General features: G+C 39.8%; 1 protein-coding gene across 2 annotated transcripts; it reads right to left on the bottom strand.

Annotated features, from left to right (window-relative positions):
* Positions 1 to 630: 630 nt before the first annotated feature.
* Positions 631 to 7,584, bottom strand: praf2 (PRA1 domain family, member 2). 2 transcript variants are annotated; one of them, XM_024271821.2, is made up of 4 exons: positions 7,348 to 7,584; positions 5,399 to 5,616; positions 3,310 to 3,479; positions 631 to 3,117 (listed from the first exon to the last, which is right to left on the bottom strand). In XM_024271821.2, exons 1-3 carry the CDS (start codon positions 7,524 to 7,526, stop codon positions 3,340 to 3,342), a joined length of 537 nt encoding a protein of 178 aa, XP_024127589.1. In that variant the 5' UTR covers positions 7,527 to 7,584; the 3' UTR covers positions 631 to 3,117; positions 3,310 to 3,339. The 2 variants fall into 2 exon arrangements, with proteins under 2 accessions (XP_024127589.1, XP_024127588.1); XM_024271820.2 differs by having other exon boundaries at positions 631 to 3,479.
* Positions 7,585 to 11,475: the final 3,891 nt, after the last annotated feature.

An 11,475-nucleotide genomic window follows, 5' to 3' on the forward strand; every position in this document is an offset into this window, starting at 1 on the left:
TCGAGGCGTGATTCCCTTTCCTGAAACGTCTCAACACAGGCGAGGTGACCGTTAGCACACGCTGCTACCGCTACACGACGAAGGCAGAGGCTCCTCATCATCAACCGAGAGTAGGATCAGTAGTCCAAAAGTCACTTCAAAGTTTGATTAAATGTTCAAATTTCTGTTAGAGAAGTTTTAAATGTTGCTAAGTTTCATCTGAAGAAGTCATATGATCACACAGTACAGTACTGTACATGGTAGCGTTTAGTGAGTTCTGGGTGTTTGGTGTTTCAGGAAGGATTTTATTGTGTATATTCAATGACAAACTAGCATACAATATAAGAAATAACAACAATTAGGAATGATTAGGAATGGTACATGGAGATTTGCTAGGTCGATGTATACAGTTAGCCAAAACCGGTATCAAATATGACATGACTGGGTTTGGGTCAACCTCTTGCTCTTTGGCAGTTTTTAGGGAAAAGTGTTCTTATATTGACTGAATTTCCTCTGCAACTTTAATCCATTACTTTGATTTAACTATTTATTTATATGTCTGTGGCAGCCATGTTTGAGCACCAGGCCAGGCCACACTTTGGACATGCCTGTGGGGTGTTGGGATGTACAGTTAGAAAAAAACCTGCAAAGTTCACTTAATTCAGAATTCAATTTATTCACTTCTTTCAGAAAAACAAGATAAAATACTGTTTGTAATTTAAAGAATAAAACAAAGTATTTTTGCACAAACGTTATCGTAAACATGAGAAAAATGTATTACAATAAATCTTAATATGTCATAAACATCAGAAAAAAAGGAAGAGGTCATTGCAGAATGTAGTCTTTGAAACAAAAGAAAATATACTGATATGAAGAGTAAAAAATATAGTTAAATATAAAAGCTGCTAGGCAACAGTTCAGACCTGAACCAGGTTTGACCAACAACAGAGCAAACATTCAAGAGTTCAGTCAGTTTGACTGTAAAGGCATTAATCACAACATCTTTATGGGGTTTTGACGGTTTTTGTCCAAAAAACCCTCAGAAATGGATCTATGATGATAGCAGTTTGTCAGGTCTTCATCAGCGGCTCCTCTGTGAGAGCGTCAGCTCATGATCCGGTTCAAACAGCGCTGAGGACCAAAACAACTTCTGACCAACATGCGACTGGAGGAAATGTTCTGTTGTGTGGCTGTGGATCCTTCAGATGCTCCTCTGGTGGACTGGAGATGGGAAATGGATCTACTACAATCTGATCAGACACTTAAAGGTGTCATGAAAGCAAATTCCAGACATTTACAGAAAGACTTCACAGGAAAGAATGCCATGAAGCAGACTGGAAATGAGAATACTTTGGGGAAAAAATGTGTTTAGAACATAAACTTTAAGACAAATATCAATGACTTTAGTGTTTAGTAATAAGATGTGGAGCTCTTTGACTGAACCACCCCCCCACCCCCAGTATAATCAGAGAACTCTGGCGTTAAATTTCTGCTAGAAATCTCCCACGATGGTTTACCAAACTCCATGAGCGCAATGAACGTTCCACAGGCGCCATTCTGCCTCCATGATCGCTCCTGCAGTCCTACACACTCGTGGAAACACTCCTGCTCACTCGTGGAGGCATTCCTGCACGTGTAACAACTCCTGCCGAGTTTGTGTAAAATAAAAAAACAAACAGAAACCTGCGTGAGATCGGCCACTTTTCAATTGGCCCCGTCACGTTACCAGGGCAATACTGACGCCACATCTGGATCTGAGTATTATTTGCTTTTCAAAGTAAAACAAATAATAAAATTAAATTAAAAATGACTATTTCATATAATTATCATTTTCTAAAGTAATGTTGAGAAACAGATACATTCTTTGTGTTCCCATTAAAACATTAAATTGAAAACAGAACAAAGAACTTTTAAGTTCAACATTTTAAGATTTTTGACATCAAACTTCAGCTCCACACATAATGAACATTTAAATTCATTTTCAGTTTCTCTTTTTGTGTTTTTCCCACCCCGTGATCCAACACTGTTCTTAGAAAACGAATTTAAACATTCATTGCTTTTAAAAAAGAGGAACATCAAAAATGAATTGTTTTACTACAGTAGTTTAGAAATTGATAAAAATCAAAAAAGGAGTCCTTTTCCCCTCATTTCATTTTTAGTTTTAATTTGGAAAATTAATGATACACTGGTATTTCCAGGTTTTTAAAAATTTCCTTCAATCTTGAGTTTCACAGGCGCGGAGCAGAAGCTCCACGAGCGCAGAGTCCTCCATGAGGGGGCGGAGCTAGTTTTAGGAGCGTAAGAATACTTTCACAGGCGAGCAGGAGCGGTCACAGGAGCGTAAGAATACTTTCACAGGCGAGCAGGAGCGGTCACAGGAGCGTAAGAATACTCCCACGATCGTGGAGGAGAGGTTTCAGGAGTGCACAGGAGTAGAGGAGCATGGAGACCGTCCTGCACCCGTGGAACGTTTTGATGTACGTTTGTTGGAGAGTTTTGGCGGAAATTTAACGTCACATCGCCACTTACATTCAATGTCAACACAAAGCAGATAAGCCACAAGCATTAGGGCTGCATATTGCTGCCAAAATACTGAACAATTTGATTTTGATACACAATTTAATTTAACATCAATTTATCTATAAATGTTCAGTTCAAAGCTTTCTTTATTTCTTCATGAAAAACACTTCATTCAAAAACACAACTCGTTATAAAAGTCAAACAAAGGTGAAGCTTTCCTTTATAAATGAGGATTTCTTACATTAAAAACAAACTCAAAGAAGTTTTTGTGCCGAAAAAAAAAAAAAAAAACACATAAGGCTTAATACGTGAATTCAGATGTAGGAGAGATCAGGTTTCTCTGGAATGAAGCAGAGACACAAATATCCGATTGTGCATCATAAAACTCATGGTAGTCGACGTCTAAGAGACGTGGACATAAGGCTTGTGTAAGGCATGTTTAGGTTTTGGGCACTTAGATTCCTGAGTGAAGCTTTGCTGTGGTCTGCTGTCATTGTAGGAATCTACCGGCCGCTCACGAGGGGGGGGCAGAGCACTTCTCCTTCACAGCAACACTTCCACAGATCCTCTGAACTCAACGCAGAACCTTCCTTCACTTTCAACTCTACAGGACTTTATCTAGAAATCATGAGAAAGCAGAAAGAATGTAACAGCGACATCAATTGGAGCATTTCCACACAGAAGTTTGCTTCTGACTTTCTAGCAGGAGAAAGTCCTGCCTCACATCTGCTTCCTGTTTGAAGACTTCTGATCAATACTTCAACCGATTTCTGATCAATACTTCAACCGATTTCTGATCAATACTTCCACCGATTTCCTTCTGTAAGACCTCCGCTCCTCCTAGGACCCCGCCTCCTGCTCCTGCCCCAGCGCCTCCAGCAGGAGGCCCATGGGAGTCCTCTTCAGACCGATGCTCTCCAGCTTGTTCTCCAGCTTGTTCTTCAGGTTGCGCAGCCTCACCGACGCGTGGATGAAGATAGCTGTGAACATGAAGACAGTCGCTAAACAACGATGAGCTTTTACCATTAGAATGACTTTATCTGTATATACACTGGATATTCAGAAACATCATTTTTCTAAATGTTATCAACTTTACAGAAACGGTGAAGACACAACCCTCTGCTCTACCTGACCTCCATCACCATCAGAGAAACAGGAAGTTTTTCAGCAGACATGCTGGTTTATGTTTGGACATGAATATTAGCAGACAAAAACGAGGATTTTTTTAAAACTAACACTCCTTCCAGGTCTGAGGATATCAGGGAGAAATAATAAAGACTTTCTTCACGTGAACGGACTGAACCCCTTCAAAATAAAGAGCCTGTAGTTTTCTAGGACTGCAATAGAGCTGCAATAGTTCAAATGAAATTCCCTTTTGATTTGTGGGCGGGACCAATGGCGTGGAGCACACCCGCTCAGAAAGAGGAACTCGTGCATTACTTCTGTCACAAATAACTTCTCTTTCCACCAGCATTTAGTCATCTGCTCCTGATTCACCACTGTTTGAATACAGAAATACTTTATTCTCCACACTGGATTATAAGGCACACCGTCAGCAAATGTCTATTTCCAAACTTATGTCACACAGAAGGCGCATTAAGCGAGACAGAATCAGAGATAGGTCAATCAGACTTCATTAACTGCATTCAGCGATTCTAGAATTTATTTGTAAATGCTAAACGTGAGCCGCATTATATTTGAAATACTTGTAAGTACCAGCTTTATTTGTAACACCTAAAAAACAGACTGATATTGCTAAAAGAAACGTTACTGCACTACGCTAACACCGCTACACGTTAGCCGCACTAGTATATTTATAATAACACCAGACCTCGTTTGAAACTTACACGAATGGATTCAAAATACCACTTTTGCATTCTTTCTAGTGAGGAATGAATATTATAAAATGCTCAACAATCACAACAGTAAAGCACAACCAGAATGAATCCATATATAAAGCTGCTCCGGACTACTGTTGATTTTGAAAATAATTAAGTGGAACTTATAGTGTGGAAAATACAGCACTCAGAAATACTATTTTAATCTTAATTTTCTTTCTATACGTCCTCCATCATGAGGAAAACGCCACAAGAACATGTTAAAAACACCATTTTCATCGGAGTGGATCTTAGTCAGCTTCTGATTCACATCAGTCTGCAGTTCAGGAGAAATTTAGGAGAAATCTCATTAAATCAATAAATCCTTTTCACGTGACGTCACACTAAAGCATGAAGAGTGACTTCGGTTATACATTATGTCTATAGTTTAGAACAGCAAAGCTGACAGCTGAACACTGTTAAAGCTATTTTACATAAATAGTGAAATGTAATCTAACCAATTGTAGCAGAAATTGTGTTAAACAGCTTCAGCTGTCAGCTTTGCTGTTCTAAACACACCAGAAGTCACTATTCACATTTTCTGCTCTGTCTCCATTTTATCTGACGTCACTGTGAAAAGTGTCTATTGAATTCAAAACAACAGTAATTCTGTTTAAGTCACCCTCAGATTTTTCTACAGAGCAGAAAAAATCAACAGTTACTGCTTTGTAAAAATCATTTCTGTCTTGTGGAAAATGAAATGAGGGACTTTTTTTCCCCACATAATTAAACCTTTTCAGCACTGGGGGGTCAAAATCTTTGTTTCAGGCTTTGAACTTTTTTTCCTCTGTAAATTAGTTTCTGATAAAATAATGTTCACACATCAAATTTCTAGATCGATACATTAACCATGTATGCATTTATTTTGTTTAAATTGTAACTTCTGTGAGGATCAAACACATCCGTCTCAGTTGGATCTAGAAGCACCAGCACGGCTCCATCTCGCGGGTGGAGGAGTCCTGTGGGCGGAGCTTGTTTAGAGCTCTGGTCCGGTGAGTACAGACTCCACGTCTCTGACTTACTCAGTACGGGGAATGCGATCCCAAACAGGAACACCGCCACCCCTCCAAGCACTGACATGAACAGGTAGCTGGCAAGAAGAACGGCCATCACGCACACGTATGGGTGGTTCCTACGGAAACGGCGGACCGTCGCTTGGTTCTCTGCAGCAAACACAAAGCCCACAAACGCTATGGAGACCACGGTCATCCCAACAAACATCTGGAGGGGCTGAAAATACCTGAAAGCACAAACAGAGTGCTGCATGTAAGTCGTGTGACTGACGGCAAAATCCAGCGTCTAACAGAACGAGGGACAAAAATGATCTTCGGGTTTGAACCTCTGCTAAACAGAACCTCCTTTCAGGCTGCCTTTACTTCATGCACTTTTAGACATTTTCATCAGAAGCTTTCCAGAATGATCATCCCAGTGTTCCCAGTAGTCTTTTTAAACATGATTATTCTGTTTTTAGCAAAAAAAAAAGTCATTTTCTCAGACGTATTTTCTGCAGAACGGCTGGAGTTTGTTAGAAATTCACCTAAGGAATAGTGGGCAGGACTGTTGGCACAGAATAACCCCACCCCCATTTCCACATCATGCCTTTTTACAGGCTCACCCACTACAGCACCTCACACCCCCATTAGCAACAAAGACAGTGACCAGTACTGGAACTATCCAGTCGTACAGTTTAGATCCAGACTCCAGCTCAGACGAGGAAAGCAACGACGGTCACGGATCTATTGGTCTGTTAGTGGATGATCAGAATGGAGTGGAGCAAGGAGCTAATGGCCTGTGTGGTAGGATCTGAGACACATCCACAAGTTTTTACTACCCGCATTTATTATTTTCTACTCCTGATTCCTGACAATTTGAACTACAAAACGTTGCATTACCTGTGATAATGCTAGTATGAATGTTTTTTACTGAAAGTAGTCGCTGAAGATACTGAAGCTTTTGCTGGAAATGGTAACACAGTTTACTTTGTTTGCTGAAGGGATTTGCTGAAAATACAAAAGCTGTTCTCAAAATGTTAAATTTGCTAAAAGGCTAGAAATGTTGTTAAAGAACTATGAAAGAGCACTGAAGTTTACCTAAATTTCTGAAAAATTGTGGTAAAATTGCTTAAAAATCCCTAATACATGGCAGTTTTAAAAATATTTAGAGTTGCTTAAATATGAGCTAAACTCCAAATTAGCTAAAAAAAAAACCTCAGTAGATGTCAAATTAGCCAAAAATCTGGCTCATTGCTTAAATACTAGCTAAACTCCAAAATAGCCTAAAATTCATCAGTAAACTAAATTAGTCAAAAACATTAGCCTGATGCTAAAATAGAAGCTAAACTCTAAATTATCCCCCCCCCCCAAAAAACCCATTAGATAGAAAATTAGCCAAAATCATTAGCATGTTGCTAAAATTTTAGCAAAATTACATTTTTTTTAAAAAAATTACAACAAAAGGTGAAAACATAATCCATGAATATATTTAATCTACTTAAATGTTGACATTTGAGAACCTTCTCATTCATTTCATACAAGGCATATTTTGCTCAATACTATAAAGTTCATAAACACCAAAAATACAAGCAGTAATGTCCTGAACGAGATGAACGTTTTGATACCAAGATTGATGAAATCACTGAAAGTTTGATCGAGTTTTTACGTACAGAAAGGATCAGGAGAATCACTGTAGTGTGAATGATTACTAAGCAATCACTCAATAAAAAAATACTCAAAATTCATTGTTTCATGTGGTTATACTTCACTGGAACCATCGGATCCTTTAGATGTGGGGTGAGGGGCGTGGCCCCCGTACAGCTGTGAACCGCCCCTGTTCCGGAGCACATTAACATGTCTGATTGGGCTGGTTGGGGGTCACCACACCACTACCTCACTGCACTGACCGCGGTGATCACAGCAGCATGCGCGTGACCGCGCAGGCTTCACGCGCCGCGCGGGCGCTCAGACTCACTCACCCCACGATGAGCAGCAGTCCGAGCGCGCTCAGCAGGTAGTTGGTCTGGTAGTACAGCAGGTTGTTGATCATGCGGTTGTTCCAGCGGTCCAGGTCGCGCAGGTCCGGCACCGCGAACCGGGCCGAGCACAGCAGGAAATCATCCAGGCTGCGTAGGGGAGGGGGCTGCACGCCGGCCATCTTCCCTGACTGTGGAAACCCACTTTCCCAGGATGCAGCGCGGCGAGGAAGAACGTGGCATCCACTGAGTGACCCCTCCCCCTGCCGTTCCAAACAGGAAGTGCATGTTTATAACTTCAGAAAAAAATAGAGGAAAAAGTGAGGATTATAAATAATATGTTTACAAAATTATTCTGAAAAATAGAATGAGTAACAGCTGTTATTTATCTAAAGAAATCTATGGTATTTTGTCTTCTTGGAGCCAGCAGGTACGGAGGCCGAGAGCCGCCATTGCAACTAAAGAAAAGTAAAGGCAAAAGAGGAAACTGCAAAAATAAATAAACATCTACAAAAAGGTGATTGAAGCAAACGTTAAAAATTAATTGCAAACAAAAAAACGTTATGTATACGAGAAAGCTACAATGGAAGTCGATTATTAGGGATTGTTTTTGTTGACGGACACACCAGAGGTGGTCTGGTTTTTGCTATATGAACTGCTGCTAGGGAAATTGGGAAAAGAAGAGCAATACAAATTGAAAAATGATCAACAAAGTAAGTGAAGATGTTTGCGACCAATGTCACCATTTAAATATGTTATTTGGTTAGACCACGTAGCTCCAGGTTTGAAGGTAAATTAGAGGATGCCGGTTTGTTGTTAGCTTCGGCTAACGCAGACACAGTCCACTAACGAGAGGATGATTGCACCACTAATGTTAGGATGGGGAAGTGAGGGGCTGTAAGCAAGTGAGAGAGTGTGTTAACAAAGGGATGATGGGAAATAAGGATGGCTTACTCCATGCCAACAGTCCCATCTACAACTCAGAGGTGAATTTGAAATGAGCTCCTGCCCCTCTGCAGAAACTAAGTCCAATAAAACAACACAGGATTTTTGATTTAGACTAAAAACAGCATCATCATAATTTCCGGTTCAGGGTCACGACAAGCAGACGGTGTCTCCAGCTCTCCTCGAGTCTTTCTCTTTTAAAGTTGCCCGCAAGTGACTTTAATCACCGAGCTGCAGCTACCGCAACGAGGAGAGTTGAACATGGTACCAAAGAATAATCCTGAATCTATTAATAGTAGAGCTGTCAGGCGAATACATTTTTTAATCGCAATTAATCGCATTGACCATAGTTAACTCACGATTAATCGCAAATTAATATGTGGCCTTTTTTTAGGAAAAAAATGTATGCTTCATGGAATTTAGCAGTTCTACATTAATTATGAAAACAAGAATGGCAAAATTAATAGTTTTCATCAGAAATACTTTATTTTGTAACATTGTATTGAGATAAACTTTCTTAACAATAAAAGGCTGTAACATAAAATGCCTAACAAAAGCCCAAGTGCAAGTGAAGGGCATTTTAAATTCAAAACTTCAATCAACTTTCAGTAAAATAAAATAAAAAACATCAAAAATAACATTTCCATAAGACTTTCATGTTCATTTTTTGTCAGGACCAAATCTTTTCCTCCTCTGCTGAACTACAGTAATAAATGAAATAGAGATTTATCATTTCCAATTAACTTTTGTTTTTTAAAACATTAAAGACTGAGAAAAGCGGGATACACTGTGGATAGTTTGACAGTCTGTTACTGCCGCCGCGTTCTCTGGCTGCAGCTCGATGCAGCGACGTGTCCAGCGGAGTTCACGCCATGAATATGTCGGCAGACAGAGAGCTATGCTGGGGTTGGATCACGCTTAAACCTCCAGAACATTTAAAACGTCCCCCGGTGAGCTTGCTGTTCGGAACGTCGGGGGTCCGCAGCTCTCGGGGCGCGGCCCCGGACGTGAGCCGGTACCACCAGACGTGGTACTGGACGCGAACAGGAGCCGGGTTAGGGTGCAGGAGCTCTCCAGGTCCTAGCGCCGGCCGGGTTTAGCTCGCAGCTCGGTGGTTGGAGAGCAGCCAGTGAATTAGAGGGGGACGCCCGTGGGCGCGGTATGGAAAGGCACGTATGAGAAAATCCGCGATTAATGCGTCAAAAAAATTGTGAGCTCATGCACATGTCAAGTTAACATGTAATTAACGCGACAAATCTGACAGCCCTAGTTCATATTTGATATTAAGTCCTGAACCGGATATTGATCATTTATGTAGAGAAAATGGTCGAATCGGGGTTGGATTATATAAGCTACTTCCTTCCACTACCTTTCAAGCGATCTACATGTGATTCACTAAGTGTTATGTTATTTTATGTATTATGACCTGATTGCTTGAAATAAACCATTTCATTCATTCATTCATTCATTCAAAAGACCACTGGAAACACTTTGAAAAGAGATCAGAAGATGATCAATTTGAGCCCAAAACATTCCATTAGGATCAATTTATCTTAATTTTATTTTAGTAGTACTATATAAATGAATTACAGATTACAAGAAGAATTTGACAGGTTAAAGCCCTTCTAAGCTTGACATTGCACAACAGAGAAGTTCCACTAAAAGGAACCATCAGAAAACTCAGTGAGAACGACTGTCTGACATCACACTCTCAAAGAAGCAAACAAAACCAACACAAGAGCATCTGTGTACGACAAAAGATAAACCACAACTACAGCATCTACACAAATGAATATGAAGTAGAAAGAGGAACAGTAAGGAAAGTGTCCAGTTTTTCCTTGACAAAAACTGTCTGTGGGGTGAGGTCGTGGAATAACATGGAGGAAAGTGCCAAAACAAGAAAAAATGTTACACAGTGGAAAATAAACACACACACAAACTGAAAATTCTAGACCTGGGAATATGTACGGAAAATCATGACTTGTGATGTTGATTTGAGACCTTGATGCTTATTTTTTTCTTTCTCTAAATATTTTTTTGGTTATTATATGTTTAATGTGTAAATATGTATTCATAATTATAGTAAGTTTGGGGGTGGAAGTTTATTCATTCTTTCTTCTACTCACTTCTGTTTTGAGCACTTGATCACCTTGTCACTTTCTATTTAGCATGTTTTCTTATAACAATTTAATTTTATGCTTGAAAATAAAAGGATATCAATCATCCATCAATAAATAAATCACCAAGTGTTAAATCTGTTCCTCAAATTTCAGGAACAACTTGTAGACCAGGAAAGAGATCTCTGTTTGGGAAATACAGAACTCACTTTCTGTTACAGAGATGAATAAAAGATGAGTTTCAGTTTTTGCTCTGAAACACAGACAAGTCAGTCTATCGTGACTTGAACTTGATTTGGCTCAATGTAAAAAGCTGTTGTATTAAATTTGAATTAAAAATTTGTCATTTTATTTTTCTTGTATTTATTTATTTTGTTCTTTCTCCTCTTTGTCCTCATCAGTGTAACTCTGCTGGGTTTTGTTATTTTAGTTTGGATCTTGGTAGTCTTAGTTTACAGGGTTTGTTTATTTGTTTTCTTAAGTTAGTTTTGGTTAGACAGACATTATCAGGAGCTGCTGACTCTGACGGTCGACATGTCTGGATCAGCAGTCTCCATGACTTATTTTATGTTTGTCCAAAGAGCCTCAATGGAGAGATAAAAGAGACACATGTGGATCTGGAGGTTGCAGACTCCTGAACTAGGTTGATGAAATGATGAACTTGTGCTTTAGATAAAACTAAGAAGTTTCTGGTGTGGATGACAGGAGTCAGTGGTGGAGTCCCAAAGCTGTGTTCAGACCGAGGACGATTTGTGCGTCAAATTCCCGTTGGATACCTCTTTTTCAACACATGTCCAATTAACTGCTTAACACTCGTCCAAATATATGTTCATAAATTTGATGTGATGAAAAGGCTGAGACTTTGGGATCCGTGTGCAAACGGTTTAATAGGACAGAGCAGGGGCAAGACAAAAACGGCGTCAAAAGCTAGGCAAAGGTCCAAAACACAGAGGCGAGGCAGAGAAGCGAGTAAACAGGCATGGGTCAAAAAACACAGAGAATCAAACAAGGAAAAACTGCTCAGACTGAACATAAACATAATCAAGACTTCACACTGAAGTTTAGGCTG

The sequence above is a fragment of the Oryzias melastigma genome, linkage group LG8 (assembly GCF_002922805.2).
Source record: "Oryzias melastigma strain HK-1 linkage group LG8, ASM292280v2, whole genome shotgun sequence".
Lineage (NCBI taxonomy): Eukaryota > Metazoa > Chordata > Actinopteri > Beloniformes > Adrianichthyidae > Oryzias > Oryzias melastigma.

What these genes read in the sequence shown, in the direction of transcription:
- praf2 (XM_024271821.2), bottom strand. Translation starts at nt 7,526, where the DNA reads ATGGCCGGCGTGCAGCCCCCTCCCCTACGCAGCCTGGATGATTTCCTG. An exon ending in GGACTGCTGCTCATCGTGGG is followed by an intron (nt 5,617 to 7,347) that starts GTGAGTGAGTCT and finishes TTGTGCTTTCAG; the next exon opens with GTATTTTCAGCCCCTCCAGA. An exon ending in GATCGCATTCCCCGTACTGA is followed by an intron (nt 3,480 to 5,398) that starts GTAAGTCAGAGA and finishes TCATGTTCACAG; the next exon opens with CTATCTTCATCCACGCGTCG.